Source organism: Heptranchias perlo, chromosome 26, assembly GCF_035084215.1.
Source record: "Heptranchias perlo isolate sHepPer1 chromosome 26, sHepPer1.hap1, whole genome shotgun sequence".
NCBI classification, from domain to species: Eukaryota; Metazoa; Chordata; class Chondrichthyes; order Hexanchiformes; family Hexanchidae; genus Heptranchias; species Heptranchias perlo.
The window spans coordinates 24,842,623-24,861,628 of NC_090350.1; the positions used below are offsets into that span (position 1 = coordinate 24,842,623).

At 42.2% G+C, this 19,006-nt stretch overlaps 1 protein-coding gene across 4 annotated transcripts in view; it reads left to right on the plus strand.

The window, feature by feature from the left end:
* The window catches only part of LOC137342581 (hippocalcin-like protein 1), a 114,673-nt gene extending 95,879 nt beyond the window's left edge, over positions 1-18,794 (plus strand). For all 4 annotated transcript variants that reach the window (XM_068006567.1, XM_068006565.1, XM_068006566.1 and 1 more), the window contains 2 exons: positions 15,326-15,431; positions 17,060-18,794. In XM_068006567.1, coding sequence (XP_067862668.1) covers positions 15,326-15,431; positions 17,060-17,157 — 204 coding nt within the window. In that variant the 3' untranslated portion in view covers positions 17,158-18,794. The remainder of the gene's footprint in view (positions 1-15,325; positions 15,432-17,059) is intronic.
* Positions 18,795-19,006: the final 212 nt, after the last annotated feature.

Below are 19,006 nucleotides of genomic sequence, written 5' to 3' on the forward strand. Positions count from 1 at the left end.
CCGCTCTGGAGAGGCGGGTCAGTGATTATAATTAAATGAGGCTCCATTCCACAGATTTTGGCAGCCATTTGAATTCAACAGCTGCGGGCCGGGTTTCCCAGGGCTCAGAAAACCAGAATACTGAAGGGAGGTGGGAGATGCCGGATCCAGCAGGTAAGTGCTACCCCAACACAGCTTTTGGGCCAGGAGGAGCAGGAGTCCTTCCCCCAGCCCCCCAACCTAACCTGCCTCATTCCTCGCCATCTCTCCCCTCTCGCCTTCCCAGTATTTCCGGGTTTCCCAGCCGCAGATACGTGTCCCACTCCCTCTCCGTCTCCCCCAATGGTATCCCTTCAATGGTTTATTTTCACAAATTCTTTCTCCTTTCTAACATATTGGGCTTCATTTTAGCACCCGCTATCGGGTGCGTTCCTGGCGGGGGGGGCTCCGAAAATCGGGGAATCCCGGAGCGGGACCGGAGCCCGGCTCCGACCCGCCCACTTCCGGGTTCCCCACTGATGCGCCGACGTGCGCGCGCAGCCCCTGCATGTGGGACTCCCGCAGGCAATTAAAGTCAGCAGGGTGCCACTTGAAAGTATTTATTGTGCTATTTCAGGTCATTAACTGACCTGATTAAGTGAATATGTGAGGAGGGGTGGGATTTTATAGACAACTGGGACTTTTTCCCATACTGGGGGAAACACTCCCAGTTCAAATGGACGTGTTGCAGCTGTCAGCCTGTGGCAGCTGTAAAGGTCCATTTGACAGGTGGGTGGGGGAAGACCCTCACTCATTGCAGTAGGCCACTCTGTCACTTGGGACTCCTCCTGACAATCAAATTCACAAACTTGCACACTTACCCCGGGGTCCGGAGACATGTACCTACCTTGCGGACCCCCTCAGATGCACATCTTCCGGATGGGGGCCGCCGTAGCTGCAGTCATGACCTCCTCGGAGGGCGAACAGCATCACCAGCCTCGCCGGCCACGCCGTCCACCTCTGACACGTGGAGCTCCACAACAGAGTGCTGTGACACATCGACCTGCACAGCAGGAGGGAGGGCAACCGTAGAGAGGGATGCATCGCAGAGAGCACTACCCTCGCCACAGGGTCCACAGACCGAGGCTCAGCTTCCTGGATCTCTGAGCAGCAGAGCACACAGAGGCTCAGAGTCACTCGACATGTAGTCGTGGACATCTGCAGCCTCCTTCATGCCGAGCTGCTCCCGGTTGGCCCGAGCACCATCTTCTTACCTGTCGCTGTCAAAGTCACCACTGCCCTCAACAACTTTTCCTCCGCATCCTTCCAGGGTGCCAATGGGGACATCGCCGACGTCTCTCAGTCGTCTGCACAAAAGAGCCCTACAAATACACCTACACCCACTCTGCAGTGACACAATGGGTGGCATGAGTTGTGGGTCTTCATAGTGATCCTCAGGATAGGGCATTATTGCCCAAACCAGACAAGATTCGCAAAGACGTGGTGAAAAGTGGTGCCAATATAATATGTAATGTGAGTTGGTCAGAAATTCAATATAAGTAAAAACCATGACAAACCCTCAAACACCCTTGTGCATCCCCTTCATGCTCACGACACGTTTGCCTTAGGCTGCCTACTGCACATATGTGATGCACGCCCTGTGGCTGCAGCACAGGTAGTGGCAGGTTGAGTGAGGCTGACTGTGAAAGAGATGCACGAGAGGGTGAGTATGAGATAGAGCCATGAGATTGTATGAGGATTGGGTTGAGTGGTAGTGGTGGGATGAGTACTGGCGAGGTGAGCAAGTGCAGGTAAGATGAGGATGAGGTTTGAGTGGGTGTGAGGGGTGATGTGACAGAGTAGTGTTGGCAGTGCAGAAGGAGATGTGGGGTGGGGGCGGTGATGTGGCAGATGGAGTGTAGGGGAATGAGTAAGTACTCACTTTGGCTGACCTACTTAGGTCATTGGAGCGCCTCCTGCACTGTATGCAGGTGGGCGATATGTTGGTGGTGCAGGTGACCTCCTCTGCCACCTCAAGCCAGGCCTTCCTGGTGGCAGAGGCAGGCCGCTTCCTCCCGCCCGCCGGGGGGAAGATCTCTGTCCACCCCCTCCTCCTCACCCCATCTAATGATACCTGGAGTGAGGCATCATTAAACTAGGAGCAGCCTTCCCCCTGGGCTGCTCCATGCTGTAATTTTTTCTATTTTTTGCACCATCTGTCACTGGAGGACTGCCCCTTTAAATAGAGCTCCTCCAGCTATCAGACCTTACTGTGCATGCGCAGTCCGCCCGACGCACAGATCAGCAGTGGGGAACCCGGAAAACAAGGTAAGTGGATCCAATTAGGCTGCGATCGCGCGGGGGGCAGACTAATTTCACCGGGCGCGTTACCCACGCGCCCAATAGCCCCCCTGCCGCGAACCCGCAGCCCTGCTAACATCGAGCCCATTCTTTTCAAAAATGGGCACAGAAGACACAAACCATGATCAAGTGCAAAGCTTGAAAGAAAATGACTGTGCAGGAGAAGGGCTTCATCCTGACTTAGGAAAGGAATAGAACTATTAGTCTTAATCATTTCACTGGGGAATAAGCCATTATACTGCAATATTCTATTGTGATGAAAGTTTTTTAAGCAAACTTTAATGAAGTAACACTGCTAAACTGAATAATTTAAGTACAATTGTAGTAATTTGAAATTATGACCTTTCTATAATCTGAATTTACAAAATAAATGACACAACCATGCAAATTAATTAGAATTCATTTTCTAATATTTTGGTTATACTTTTACTACTTTATTTTAAAGTAAAAATCTAAATTTTTGTTGCATTTCGATTAAAAGCTGTACTAACTGATATATCTGTGTGATGAGTAAATTTTTAGTGAAATACCCTAATTGTTGTTCTCATTTTGCACCAGACCTAAAATGGCCAGCACTTGGCCCTAGTGCAAAGGGGATTTCTTTTTACCATCACTAAATTAGCCCAAACCTACAGACTAGGTGGTGTAGTGGGTTAAGCACTGGCCTTTCAACTCTGTGACCTGGGTTCAAATCAAGCACATACTGACAGAGTCCAAGGCTTGGTGGATGTTTTCAGGGTCCTTTGTGAAATAAGTTGGAAGCTCTCAATCCACCTCCTCATGGGCATTGGCCTGTAATAAAAACTATCTCCAATTTGATACTAATTGGTTGTCTCACTCAGAGAGGCCACAGAGAGGTGTGGGAATTGGTTGAGTGGAAGGAGCTGCAATGAGGTTAGGGCTGATGCCCATTTTTATGGCTTCTAACTGTGCTTTACCTAAGTTGGAAGTGTTTGTTGTTGACACTGAAGCTCTCAATGTTCTGAATAGGTACTGACAGTGAGGAACCTCAGTTGCACTGGTGCATATTGGCAGAATTTAGGTGCATTGCTCAAGAACGAGGTTCCTCACTGTCAAGTGGTCAGAAAATTATCTGAGGACCTGAATGGAAATGACCTAGAACCATCGATGCCAAATTCACAAGGAAAATTATATATTAAAAACAACTGGCAAAAGTTGAGACTAAAAAACATTAGCATCAGTGCGAATGTTCTAATATTTTTGTGTCTTTGTACATTTTCTCCTTATGACATTGTGACTATTTAAATAGGACAATGTTCCTTGGGGATATGTTTACAGTCCATACATTTACAGCAACAGATTAATAATCATACATATTCAACTCTACAAATATCAGCCCCTTAATTGATCCTCAAAATGTGATCTAGTCTAGCAGTGCTAATGTCACTTCCCCTCATGTTTAAAGGGGAAGGCAGCTCCTGACTGATAATTACATGCCCGCAATGCTCCACCTGTCCTGGGATCCTTTTGCTCAATTTTTATTTTTCAGGACTCCCTCATGGACTGTGCATTCTCTCACTGGAGCACTAGAAAACCTTTCCAATTTTAATTGTTCTTCAAAGAAGGCAAAATAGGGCAGTGCAAAGAGATCTAGGGCAGTATTTGAACAAAGCATCAAGGTGATGGCAAAGATTCTACAGTACAGCAATGGGAGAATTATTAATAAAAAGCAAAATAAAAAACTGGAAATCTGAAACCAAAGTGGAAAATATTAGAAACACTCTGTGGAGAGAAGCGACCAATTAACCCTTCGTCTTCAGAATTGGAAAAAATTACAGATAAACAACATTTAAAAAGAATCGGAGCAAAAGGAAGGGGTAGAAAAAAAAACACACACACATACAAGGGAATACGTAGAATGACCTTAAGGGCTTAAAAGGGAAAGAGGAAATGGTCAAACGGCTGAAATTATATTAACGTGAGACAACCTGACAAAGCTGGGGATCGGTACTGATTGTTGGAACAACATGCAGATGGGACGGTCTGCACTCTTGGGGGCGACCTGCTTTTTTCTTAAGCTGCTTGTTTCTGTTTCACTTTGCCAGCTTTTCCTGCATCCATTTCAGGCTCACCTTACCCCCCAGTCCCACTGCTGTTCACACATTAGCCCTGGTTTTAACTGTACCTGCCCAGCGGGAATGGAGTGGGTTCAGGTCGGTCGTTCGTTTTACAACCCGTCCGATTTCGCCTGGAGGGCTCGGGTCAGATGTGCGTTTTATACCCCGCCCGATTTTTTTCGTTGACCAACGGGGTGTAAAATGGATGTCTGACCTGACCCTGACCCTGCCCCGTTCTCACTGGGTGGGATAGGTTAAAAGCTGGGCTATTGTCTCTGTCTCTTAAACGTCTTTAATTTCTTTTAATCTTCTTCCTATTGTTTCACGCTGATATCACTTCAGCCATTTAACCATCTCCTGTTTTCCTATTAAGCACTTTTTAGGTCATTTTACTTCCTCTCTATGTGTGTCTGTGTTTCTTCATTCGCCCTTCCCTTGTTCTGTTCCTTTTAAAATGCCTTTCATCTATATTTTTTTTCAGTTCTGATGAAGGGGTGGAATATGAACCCAGATTATAAAGTGACAGAATTGGAGTTATAGAAGAATTGCGTCTTCTGTCAGACTCTTTTTTGTCTTTGGACTTAAGCAGATTATTAGCAAGCTGCAGAGAGTTGGGGAGGGAGAAGCTAGTTGTTGTGGGTGATAGAAGGATCCAGGTAATCACTGTCTTTCTATTCCCAACAGCATAATATCTCACTTTAGTCCCCGTTGTGGATTCCAAGGGGTATTGTTCTCTGCAAGTGAAGGCATCCTGTCAATATCTGTGACTGATACTCCAAGGAGAGGGAATAGATTTGGACGAATTTCACACATTCTCTGAGCTATTTTCCAGAGAATTTGATGCAACAGTGCCGTTTGGAGTGATAATTGTGCAGCGCACAGGAGAAGGTTATTTATTCAGTCTGGGCCCAATGGGAGTCCGAGAGAGGCACTAAGGTAGGCTGTGGGGAGCAATATAATTGCCATCATGGACTAAAAGGAAGAATGAAAGAATTTGCAATGATACATTGTCTTTCACGTCCTCAGGTTATCCCAAAGTGCTTCACAGCCACTGAATTACTTTTGAAATGTAGATACTGTTGTTACATTGGCAAATGTGGTAATCAATTTGCACACAGCAAGATCCCACAAACACAAATGAGGTATATAACCAGATAATCTGTTTTGATGCTGTTGAATGTTGACTAGGACACTGGAAAAACTTCCTGCTCTTCCTCAAAAAAAAAACTGCAGAGATAGACAGAGCCTCAATATAATATCTCTCCTCAGACAGCGCAGCACTCCCTCATTGTCAGCCAAGATTATGTGCTCAAGTCGTGGGGTGGGGCTTGAACACAACCAACTGATTTAAAGATAAATTTTCTACCACTGAACCAAGTGGACACTCCTAACGATAGTCATACTCAGAGATTGGAGCCATGGACAAGTTTGGAATATGTGACAGCACCTGCAGCTCCCTGCAATGTCCCCAAACATATCCCAGGTGTTACCGAGGGTTCTGGCAGTAGAGTCTTGCTGGAATGTACTACACATAATGTGAGACTTTTAAAAACCCTTCAGTCACACCTCCCTCACCTCCATTCTTTTCATAAGTGGCTGGTTCCCACCAGGTTCAATTAAATTAATAAGATGATCAACAATTGTTGTTTTCCTTTTTCATGTTAAGAGGAAATTGATCATCCACCAATGTTTAAAGGGGGAATTTTAACTCCGAGGCAGACAACCGACAGGATGTGCAGGCTGCCCGGCCAGGAGTTTCAGTGGTAGGCCCGGTCCATTTTAATGGCTGGGCCTCATTGATACTCCGTCTGCCAGCTCCACGCCTGAAATGGTGCCCAGAGGCAGCTCACCTGCTTTGGACCTATGAAAATTGGGCAGCCTGAAGCTGTGGGTTGGGCAAGAGAGGTTCGCAGGTCAGAGGAAGGACAGTGGCCCAAACATAGTGGGACCCGAAGGCACACTCCTCCTTCCGGCCCCAGAAGTTTTAAACTTAACTAAAGAGTCTCCACTGGGTGCCCGCCAGGTTTTACTTAGCAGAATGTCCGCAGCGGACGATCTGCTAGGTAGGCAGTTAAAATTGCATCAGGGCCCTAATGACATCTCAGGACCCCAATTTACATGTAGGCACTAAGAAAACAGTGGTGCTAAAATGGCTGTGAATGGGGAAAAAAGTGGTAAGTGCATTGCTTGGATTTTGACTCCTGTTCCGCCTGGTATCTGCCGGGCTGAGGGAGCTTAAATTACCTCTTAATTCTCTGGCAGAACTCTGTGTCTGCACACGAGAGAGAGAGTTATTGGAGCATGATCCAATAAAACAATCAAGCTCACACTTACAGGTTGTATCAAACCAGCAGAGCAGAAAGAAAAATAAAATTGATCTTTGCAAAAGAATCACGTGGATTTAACTAGAAAGTAAAATCAGAGGCCATTGAGTAATATGTAATACAAGACACGTGTGCGGAGCAGTTATTTTATTTTCTTATAACTAGGTGATAGCCTATGGCATTGCTCAAAGGTAGTCTGTACAGGTTCATGGTTGTGAAGTTTGGCTGCTAACCTGGTCTGTCCCTTTAAGGTCACTGTTAAGGTACTCCCTGTGGGTGGGAGAGATTGCATACGTCTCACTGTCCTGATCAGTGTGCTGATTATACTAAGCATGTCTGACTGAAAAAGTGTCATTCATTTTGTCAATTCTTTTCTTTAAACAGGAATGCAAATGTATCTTTGATAATATCAGAGAAATTTTGATGTTTTCCTTTTCATGAAATATTTGTCAGTGAAAGGACTGAGCTGTATGACTGGTGTAATTAACGTCTAGCTGATTTAGATACTGATGGAGTCAAGAGGTTGTTTCATACACATTATGAGGTTTTTTTTTGTTGCTTTTTCAAATCATTTACTCCATCATGCATGCAACGAGGGAATATAATTACCCTTTAAGAACTGAGCTTGCGTATGCATTGGAGAATATTGGAAAGGTTTAACCTTTTGATTATAATTTCCAGCTTTGTGACAATTGAGAAGATTCAGTCGCACAAGTCAGCCACATTTACGCATTCAAATGGAAACACTACAAGCATCTTGATGAATGAATAATTAGTTTGGCAAGAAAATGTGTGCATGAGGATCAGGATTTCTATGGATGCGCATGGCAAAAGATCAATTTGATAGCATTTCCCCCTCAGACTAATTCGTCATTCCTTGCCAATAAAGATACCAATGTATCTTTACAAGAAGGTGCTAGCAAATGAGATTAATTAGAACAAACTTTTGTTTCTAAATGAAACTGGTCAGTGGACTGACAATATGAGTGCACTGACCATTGATACAGTAGAACCCTTTCTCCGATAGTTTAACCTTTTTAGATGTGACCGCCATCATTTATAACCTGATTCACCCAGACAATATTTCACCGTCATTAGATTCAGGCTGTACTTGAGCACTCTTTTTAAACTTTCTATTCCAGAAGGACTTTCACTATAAAGGGTTCATCATAAGGTGCTTTGCTGTACTTTCGGAAGATATTAAATTTGGATTAGGTGCTTTCAACCATTCTGCATGGATTGAAATGATTTAATAAAAATGAGTTTGAATTTTAAATTGGTGCATTAGAATATTATGCTGGGATCAGGGTTTCTGCATAACGGAATTTATAAAGTGGATCTCCCTGCTCGGTCAGTATTCTACTTGGATCAAATCAGCATTCATCTGGATGTGGTGGTTTGGGAGTGCTTTTATCTCCACAGTGGAAATAATTTGTGTCCACTTGAAATTGCATTAGCAAAGCCCTACTGGGCTTATCCACTCTCAGGACACTGTGCTGCAGTGGATTTAAATACACTGCTGATCAGTGACTTATTTGGAAGCTGGCCAAGATCAGCCTCGCAGGAATGAAGCAGCCATTCACAGTCAATTGAATTGCGGTGACCCCTCTGCTTGGTTTGAAAAACATTAAAGAAATGTTTCTGCACTGCTGAACGTTTGGCTGCTGGTGTCCAATGTAGTTTCAAAACACCACTCATTTTCAGGGTAATATTTGAAACAGTGAGGGGTTTGTTTTCCTGAAGATGGTCTGGTGCTGTAGTGCATCAGTGTACATCCTATAATTTGTGATGTGTGCTTTTGGTGGGAGTGTATAGAAGATTAAGGAGTGATCTAATTGAGGTGTTTAAGATGATTAAAGGATTTAATAGAGTAGATCGAGAGAAACTATCCCCTCTGGTGGGGGGAGTCTGTAAAATTAGAGCTGGGCAGTTCAGGGGTGATGTCAGGAAGCATTTCTTCACACAAAGGGTAGTGGACATCTGGAAATCTCTTCCACCAAAAAGCTGTTGAGGCTAGGTCAATTGAAAATTTCAAAACTGAGATTGATGGATTTTTGTTAGGCAAGGTTTTAAAGGGTTACAGAACCAAGGCGGGTAGATAAAATTAAGATACAGGTCAGCCATGATCTAATTGAATGAGGGAACAGGCTCGAGGGGCTGAATGGCCTACTCCTGTTCTTATTTTCCGATGTAGGTTCCCTGCTGTCAGGATACACGCTCACAATTGGTGCTTCCTGATAAGTCTGATATCAGAAAGTTCTTCTCACAGTGATCAACACATAAAATGGGCTTCCAGATGGAGCCATGGAGGAGAAAACCTGGAATAATTTAAGAAATAATTAGATGCAGCAGTGTGATGAATGTAAAGTCTTTCTGGATGGATGAACTAAGGATGGGCTAAATGGCCTTCCTCATCTGTAATTATTTTGTGACGTTGTGAGGAAACATTGGAGTCAACCTTGAACACTCTCCTGTACGTCTTACTACAGCACTTTTACATTACTAGAGAGTGGCTGATGGCAAACATATAGTTCTCCAACTGTTGACTACATTTCGAAATATAAGTGACCTGGCCTACCTTGTTCTGGCAGCAGTGGAGACCCATTTTTTCATGGATTTGTGAATTACTTCTGTATTCTAGATTCTGTTCATGGTCCACTGAATTCATGGTGTTGGTCTGGTAGGTTTGAGGTCAAGACATCATTGGTGTCAAAGCTGCCCAATAGTAATGCTCTGTTTGAAATGGAATAACATCATCACGCTGTGTGCATGTGCAGAAAACAGGTAACCAAATTGCCATTTGACATCTTAACACAGAATTCCTCTGGATGAGAAAATAAAGAGAGGAGAGTGGTGGTGGGAGGAATGGTATAGCACTGCTCTCCTGAAACTGGATTTTATACAGTAGCAAGCAAAGATGCCTTTTCTGGCTAGTTACAGATTCCTGCATAGAGGCCTGCAGGCAGCTCATCTGACCTTCCTATTATCTGTGGACTGGTTGTCTTAGCGCCACCTAAAAGCAAGTATATAAAAGGCCAAACAGTGAGAGGGCCATATAATTACTCTCTGGAGAACCACTCCAATTTTCTTTCTCCCCGTGCCCCCCCCACCCCCCCCCCCTCACCCCGAAGGCAATTCCAGCTGAGTTACAGGTCTATAAGACACTAGCTACCTTCTGCTAATTCTCCAACTGGCCATTCTTAATGGGTGAGGCTTGATAGTGAGCGCTCGTGGGCTAATCACTTGGGGAGGGGCCAGCATCACAGTTCAACCCAATCTGATATTCACACATGTGCACCTTGCAGCAAGGGCTCCTGAATAGCAATCAGCAATAGGAATCCTGGATGAGTTATCTCCTAGCCTGAGGACGCTGAGGCTAATAGTAGCTACCCAACTGCTACTGAGCTGAGATCAAACCAGGGACTAAAAGCCTTGTTGGACTATGACTCATTGTCACACCAGGCAGTGTCCTTTGCCACTGTACCATTGGGGGAGCCTGAGAAAGATTCTTTTGACTGTTGTTGAGAAAAGAGCATAATTTCTGTCTGCTTTGACAATAAACCTGTCAACAGTGAGCGCCTTACCCAAGATCCAACAGTAAATGAATGACTGATATACAAGACTTTACCAATAAGCCACCTAATGTCAGCCTAAATAATAAATGATCCCTTTAAGCCTTTTTAATAAATGCTGTCTCTTGTGAGCCGTGCAAAAATCCTGAGTGTCATGAAGAATGTGTGGTATATCAGTGGACTTGGTCTATCAGTTTACCTGCTCGGAGGTGTTGCAACAAGCAGCAGTGTTGCTGTGCACTAATCTTTGGCAGTCCAGTCCTTGAGTCTCTGCCAGTAATTGAGTGAGGTGCATCATTTGACTTGACAAGAAAATGAATGGATTTATGGCACAATACTAACTACACTTAAAGTGCCCTCTGCTGGCACATGTCGATCATTTCTGTAGCATTATTGAAGGCTATGCTTATACATTGGGCCAGAATTTGCTGTCAAAATAACGGTGAGACTTATGGCGTTCGCCGTTATTTATGCACAAAAGCTATAGCAACTTCAGGCGAGGGGCAGATGTGCGGTTAAACGCAGGAATGTGCTGCTCCACTGTTTAGCTTCGTGCAAACGGCATCTCGCTGTCTGCCGCTGAACCTGTGGTTCCTCTCTTACTGAGCGGGATTACTATCGCAACAACACATCATCAGTAGCGTAAAACTAACCTGTTTCACGACAGTCTAATCCTAGCTCACGTTCCCTATTAATGGGTGAACAATCCAACGCTTGGTGAATTCTGCTTCACAATGATAGGAAGAGCCGACATCAAAGGATCAAAAAGCCATGTCACTATGAATGCTTGGCCGCCACAATCCAGTTATCTCTGTGCTATCTTTTCTGACACCTCCTGCTTAAAACCCAAAAGGCCAGAAGGATTGTTAGGCCCCGCATGAAATGCATTGAATGGTGTGAAGTTGCCGTACTTACGCAGTAGATATACGAACTAAACTCGCCACAGAAAGTTAAGCCTTGAACATTTCAGTCTTAAGTACCCTTTTAATGACGTGATGTGTTAATTACTGCCAGTCAACCTCTCTGGCATTGAAAATTAACTATTACAAGTGTGGAGTCTCAGTCCTTCAGGTTTTAATTGTTGTTTTAAATTTTTGTTTTACTTTTCCTTTCTGTCTTTTTTCTCTCCCTCTTAATCCAATTTTTCCTTCCCACTTTATTTCTCTTTCTGTACCTGATTTGACATTGAATTCATCCACTCTAATTTATACTTCCTTCTCAGTCCTTGCGTTGGAAATTTCACAATCCTTTAATCTGATTGGTTAAGGAGATACACAGTTCCTTGCCCTGTTCACTCAGGTCCCAGATGCCCTGTTTCCCTCGCTGCACCGTTACCAGCTCACACTTTCAGCAACTTGCCACGCAAAACATTTAAAAACCTAAATGTGCAAGGGCAAGTCTAACTAATGGCAGACACCCTGCCACAACAAATTATGGCCCTTTCCATTATGCTTGTTTAAGAGCCACGGAGAGGGTATAGAGGGATTTTGGCCTCCAGGTAACAGGGAGTTAGGCATGGAGCAACAAACAAGGAGAGTGGAAGAATTTATGTGAATCAAAACTCATTTGTTTGCTATTCCATGTATCTTTGTCTGATTAAAAACCACAATTTAATGCTATGTGGGGAATTCCATCCAAATCAAGAGACCTACTACAAAAATTAATAAGAAAAATGTGTATCAGTCCTAATATCAGTTTATGAGGTGCAGTGCAAGGCAATAAAAGTCACTAATGTCTTGGATGAATGCCAATATTCTGATATTACTGAGTTAGAGGCTTTTATGTTGAGTATGTTACAGTTATGATGGATGTCTATGTGCAGTAAAATAGGACAATCGTTAAATTTGTTCTGCAATGAGAGTTCCTGGAAAGAGAAGGTGCAAGACAACATTCTTAGTTCTATTTTTTATGATGGAAAAAGTAATGCAGGTAGGTTATTTTTTTCAAGTAGATTATACACTGAAACAGGTTTCCCGAAGCATGCAGTAGGTTATGGGAAATATTTGACTTGGCTGTTGGTACCACAGTACAATTTTTCCAATCTTTATGTGGTTGAAATAAACACCAGGATGAAGTTTGTCCTGTTGACCATAAGTCCAGCTGCTTCTTGTTATACTGCCCAATATTCAAAAAACAGTGATTCTGTTGGTGGGAAGAGGGAAATCACAAGGCAGTGTAAATGCTGGGAGATAGCTCGCAGATGCCAGGCTCCGAGAATCCATCTAAAATGATAAAAATGGCTCAAGTAAACGCCCTCTCAGAACTTGTCTTAAATATATTTCCTGGAAAACCAGTGCTGCAATACATTTTTAATCAGGAAACTATTCATGTTTTAACTCCTCTTTGACTGCTGTAACTGCTCTTAATTGAAGAGATAACCAGAAAATAACTGCTGGAAATATGTATCTAAAAAGAAAAGAGGCAGGTTATCATTTAAGGTGTAGACCTTTTGCCAGATCTGCTTTGATGAGGGCCTATATCCAAAACATATAAACCTGTCCTTTTACTTTTCAGCTGCTTGTAGACCTGATGTATAATTTCAGCTTTTTTTTAACACTTCTTAATTCAACCTCAGCTGTAAATGAGAGCAACTAAATGGTCAGTTCCAGGAGACCATTTAATTACCCTGGTTGTTTATAGCAATAGATCAATCTGTCTTTTAAGTTTCTGCTCTATTCCTCCAGTGTTGTAATATTTAGTTCCCATTAATATCCTAGCACTGGAGCACATTCCTATCAACTGTCACTCTTGTCAGGGTTGTGGGGAGGCAACAGCTGATAGCCATCCCAGGACTGAAGTTCCTCCTGTTTTTTTACTGGGTCTTCCTGCTGGCAGGATTTAGTGGATCCAGCTAGTTTACATTGTGGTTACCATCGGCTGCATTGACACCTGCATGTTGGGATCTGCAGGCATTAACACCCCTAAGGTCAATATAAAACCATGATGTGGAGATGCCGGTGATGGACTGGGGTTGACAAATGTAAGGAATCTTACAACACCAGGTTATAGTCCAACTGTTTTATTTGAAAATCACAAGCTTTCGGAGGCTTTCTCCTTCGTCAGGTGAGCGAGTCACCTGACGAAGGAGAAAGCCTCCGAAAGCTTGTGATTTTCAAATAAAACAGTTGGAATATAAAACCAGTTTGAGCGGTTCTAATAATACAAGTTCAACAACATCTGCTTTAACACCCAGTAAAGACTGTGTTGCCGTTTTAGGGAAGGGAGGCCCACATCAAATTCAAAACTGAATTTGCCTGAACAAACTAGGGAGAATTACAAGCCATCTCTTCAAATCTAGATTTACAAATAATTTTTCACAACCTCCAAAAGCTACTTCCTGAAGGTAGCTAAATGCTCACCTCCAATCTTATTTAAAACCTTATAAGAAAATATTCTGGTCACGGTGGAGTGAATGAGCAGATTGTTTGATGTTTAATAATTATATTTGGTTGTTAAATTTTCACCGGATTCCATGAACAAAACCCTCAGGAGGCGATTTTTATTTTCAGCATACATTGGGTGGATGGCAATTTTGGTCTTGTTACTGCCCCGTTCCTGATGAAAAATAGGACAGTAGACAGATGAAAATCACCTCTTCGAGATCCAAAAAGTTTCTCTCAGACCAGAAAATCCCCAGCTGTATTCTCAATCTGTACTGAGTTACTTGATTTCAGCCAGGACAGCAGTTAGAGCGCTATAGCTGTCCAACAAAAAAAATCACCCACGGATACAGTTTCTGATTGTTATCCAATGACTCCTGCTAGAAATGTAAGGAATCTTACAACACCAGGTTATAGTCCAACTGTTTTATTTTTAAATAAAACAGTTGGACTATAACCTGGTGTTGTAAGATTCCTTACATTTGTCAACCCCAGTCCATCACCGGCATCTCCACATCCTGCTAGAAAGTGTGTGTGTGTATTGGGGTGGGGGAGGGGGAGGTTGCTAGTTTACCTCTTAAGGAAATCACCAGTGGCAGGTGATAGATTAGCAGTTTGTTTATACTTGCAACAAATCTAGCCCATAATTTTCTATCATTTAAAGTTGTATTTACTTTCCAAGATTTCATAAGTTATCTAGCTTTATTCGGCTTGACAGTTCAGCGAGAATCCAATTCTGAACATTGGACTTGAAACTACTTTCCAGATCTCATTTAACTTAAATGAGGAAAATTTAAACCAAATTTCTGAATTGAACCGTAAACCTCATTGAAAATGAAGCAGCTCCATTCTTTAGAGATTGCCAGGCACGATACTACAAAGGCTATGCACTTTCCATTTCCTGTGCCTTGAAATCCCTGTATTTTGGGCTTTACAGAGGAGCCCTTCAATTAGGGTTGCCAAGCCTCCAGGATTGTCCTGGAGTCTCCAGGAATTAAAGATTAATCTTCTGGACACTGCTGTGAGCAACCCAGGAGAAAAATCACTGGGGCATTGAAAAAAATAGTTTTTTTTTCATTTTCAATGGACACTTTTGTTTATTAGTTATAAAAATATCGAAGGGAGGCCGTTTGACTAACAGTGAAGAATCATCCAATCGGCTAACAAAGAGTCTGTTCGCTTTCCACTTGGCGTGGGAAGGCGGTGTGCAGTGAGGATGGACGTTTTGGGCAACCAATGGCGGGAGCGTGGGGGCAAGACGGGTGGAGGCGGGAGGTCATGTGATGAAACCTCCAGGAATACGTCCAACAACAGTTGGCAACCTTGCCTTCAATACAAATATCTAAGAAAAAAATAGGTTAAAACAGTAATACATGAAGAAATTAATTGTCCACATTGACAGCACATGCATCTATTGTTTACCATTTATTTAAGCATTGTATAATCCCACCAAAAGTGCCTTAATTCTGAATTTTTCAGGTTTTATTTATCTGCAGTTGAGCATGTTTGCTGTTTCTAACTACAACACAGCTTACTTTTATATCGGATACACAAATAAAAGAGATAAATGAGGAAAGGTACCAATCATGTATTGAAAGATAAATGTTTTTTGACCCATGGCACAGATTTATTGGACATTCTCCTTTTGACAGGCAATCTACAAGATGGTGTCCTCCGTGATGAAGATGCCTGAAGATGAAGCAACACCGGAGAAAAGAACAGATAAAATCTTCAGACAGATGGACACAAATAATGATGGTAACTATCAAACTACTCCTCACCATTTTTCAGACAGATTTGTCAACCTTCACTCTTTGCCCTTTCTTCATTACCTTTTTCATCGGAAGCCCCACTGCAGGCCTGAAGGAACTTGTGTGACATTGTTCCATTTGTATGTCTTTGTGTCCCTGTGTCTGTAATAATTAAATAAAGGATGATGCTTTGTTCCATTATGAGGGTACATGTGCATGAAATCATAAAGCAAATGGACTAAAAGAAGTAAAATGCAAAGTCTGGCGAGAGAAGGACTAAAGACTAAAATTATTTCTCATTAAGAATTAATGAGAGAATGAAAGAGAAAGACAATTTTAACTCTTAGCATGATGTTAGCTCCAGGGATTTTCAGACTCCCAGCTTGACCATTTCTCTCTAAGTTTGCAACTCACTTAATACGAGCTGCAGCCCCTGTGTATGTTATTTTTACTGTGCTGGTTCGCACATTCACATCTAATTTCTGTGCATGCTATCTTAACAAAATTGTTAACCCTTCTAAGAGAACCTTATTAACTAATTCCTTCAAATTTCTTGCAAATGCACCAACCAGTGAGTTAAAAATAATGCCCAAAAAGAATTTCAAGTCCAGTGATATTGTAGAAAACACTAATATTACAGTAATAAATATATCTGTTTGATTATTAGCCCTAACAGTATAAAAATTATAAATAAGTTTTGAACGCTACCTTTCTTTGCCCTGTGCTCCTTTCTACTATGCACATTCTCTCTCTTTATATTTTAACTTTACATTTAGCTGATTTCTAACATTTAAAACTCTGCTGCCCAAGTTTTTGTAAGGTTGCGTCAGAGGAATGCACAAATCAATTCTGGGTGTGCTTTTATGCCTCAAACCAGAAAGGAATCCTGCAGAACCAGCTAAAAATAGCCATTTACACCATTTCTCTTATAGACTGATTACGATATTGTGCAGATTCAGTATCTTGCAGCATTATCTGGCTTCTGTGAATAAATCTGTCATTAAATCTGACCAAGTAGTTTTAGCCTGGGTTCGTTGGTATGGCATTTTTCACCTTTCAAGAGAGTCAGGAGAACTTGATGGGAATCCCACATATCTCCAGCGTACCATGCACAACAATTAGGGGGGTTATTGTTGATGTCGGACACACTATTTCATACATGGCACATACAAGGGGGCAGCTTTCTGAAAATAAAAGACTCAATCTGCTTATGGAAACTGCTTTTTTGCTGTGAGCACAAGAAAAGAGTTGGCGGGGTGGGGGTGGGGTGGAGAGGAGGTGTAGTCCAAACTGTATCAACACGTCTACTTGAATCTATGTATATTATTTGCTTGAATTGCATTCCTTGGTAATTCACTCCACAAGTTTATTACCCTTTGTCAAAAAATTTCCTCCTGACATCCCTTCTTCCTCCTAAACTCCTAATTTTAACCGCCCATTTGTCTGTCAGTAGTTGGTACAACATGGCAGAGAAGATAACAAAACTGACCTTAAGCAGACTTGTTCTCCCCCTTCTTAGACTTAAGTAAGACATTTCATTTTCATGGATTGTCTATTATGAAAATTACCTGTTAATTTCAAAACAGAATGTTAGCTTGTTAATATACCCCTTTCCTGTTTACAAATATTTTCCAGGTAAATTGTCCCTTGAAGAATTCATTAAAGGTGCCAAGAGTGACCCATCCATTGTCCGATTACTACAGTGCGACCCGAGCAGTGCATCTCAGTTCTAATGGGACATGATAGTATCCGCGCTGATCGTCTGAAGTAAAGGAGCGAGCTTTCATTCCAGCTGGATTGCAAACCCTTTGTCTGACCTCCATCTCATCATGAATTGATCCTCCTGCCATAAGAGGATGATTGACTAACATGGATAGCATATTCTACCCAAGCTGTCTTCTGAGGAGCTTTTAGTCACTGCATTGTCACTTTTGTTTTGTGTTTTCTGTACAATGGACACTTCAAAAAGCAGGCATGCCAACACTTTCAGGGCGTTAGGGGGCAGTGCGTAATGTTCTCCACTATGGATCAGAATAATGCACGTGTCCAACATTGGCCCACAACCTGAACATAAAAAATGATATAACGAATGTAAAGATGCCACTCCCTAAAATGCCATATATGGGATCTTGTGAACATGCTTCAAGTACATGGTAGCTGCTCTAGTTTTTGCTCTTGTGTTGCAAACCTAAAACAAATACAATTCCCACAATGACCTTAATTGCTCTGTATGTGAAAAATCTTTTTTTTTCATGAACAGATTGATTCAGTGAGCCCCAGATCGCTGTGGGACATGAAGTTTAAGCTTAGAAAGCAGGAGACATACAGTATTACAAATGTGCTTGCGAAGTGAGGTGCAAGCGGGGGCAAAATGCTTGAGTGGCCCTCCCGTTCACAGTGGGACTGTTGACATGTATACAAAATGTACCCTGACTATAATTTTGATTTTATAAAATAAAGCCCATTCCAATTAAGCACCACTGTTTTATTAAATTACATACATTTATAAATTAAATAAGATTCATAAATCCAGCAGTTTCCCAAAGCATAGTTGGGGGGAGTGGGGGGGTTGGCTGAACAAGTGGCCTCTCATTAAATGCAAACTACAACTGGTTCTTGATTAGATTGTTGAAAATTGCTGTTTTCTCCTTCTGCTGACATCAAAATAAAAATGTGACTTATCTCCACAATTCCATTTCACCACAGGGTGGGAAGGGGAAAACAACTGAGGGGGGATGAGGAAGAGGATCAACTCACCTAATTTCAAATCCCCCCCCCCCAAATTTTTGTTCTAACAAATCATAGATGTCTGATAAGACTGGATTTGTACTTGTCTTTTATGGAATAAAGTACAGTAAAATAACATTATATAGGTCACCCAGACTAAGTGGTAAATGATCATTTGCACTGATGCATAAGCGACACCCCCAAGTGTAAAAGTCATAAGTACCTGCCTGGAAGGTTAACTTATGCATTGGATTTTCATGGTATACCTCACTTCTACCACACAATATGGCCAACACTCATAGATCAACACAATTCATGACTGTTAGAAATGCACAAGGGAACTGTGGAGAGGTGGGCTAGATGGACCGAAGGTATTCTCCTGCCTGAAACTGTTACTATCCTACTATGTTACAACAAAACTGGAAGAGCTATACACTTAACCCTCCCTATAAGTACACAAAATCTGTTATAGCAGGGGTGTGTTGCATGGCTTCAGAACTGGAGGAGGAGCCATTAGCAGTGCATGTTATATCATGGTATAGGGGATTGTTGTCTTGAAAGGTAAATGTATTTTTTAAAAAAATATGTGTTGATGTAATTCATCTTCAGATACTATTCTAAATTAAAATGTCATTGTTTTAAAGCAGGAATTGAAATGCCATTTTTTTCCCATTGGAAGCCAGTCTGACTGCCTACTCATTAAAACTGGTGTCTTAACCAAGTTTAGCTGATCTGAATTTGACAAAGTTAATGAGATTTCTGTCCTGTGTTTTACTTTCATGGATCCAATATTACTTAGCGCATGATGGAAAGGGGCAGATTTTGGTGCTCTTGGTTGGACTAATCTCCATTTGA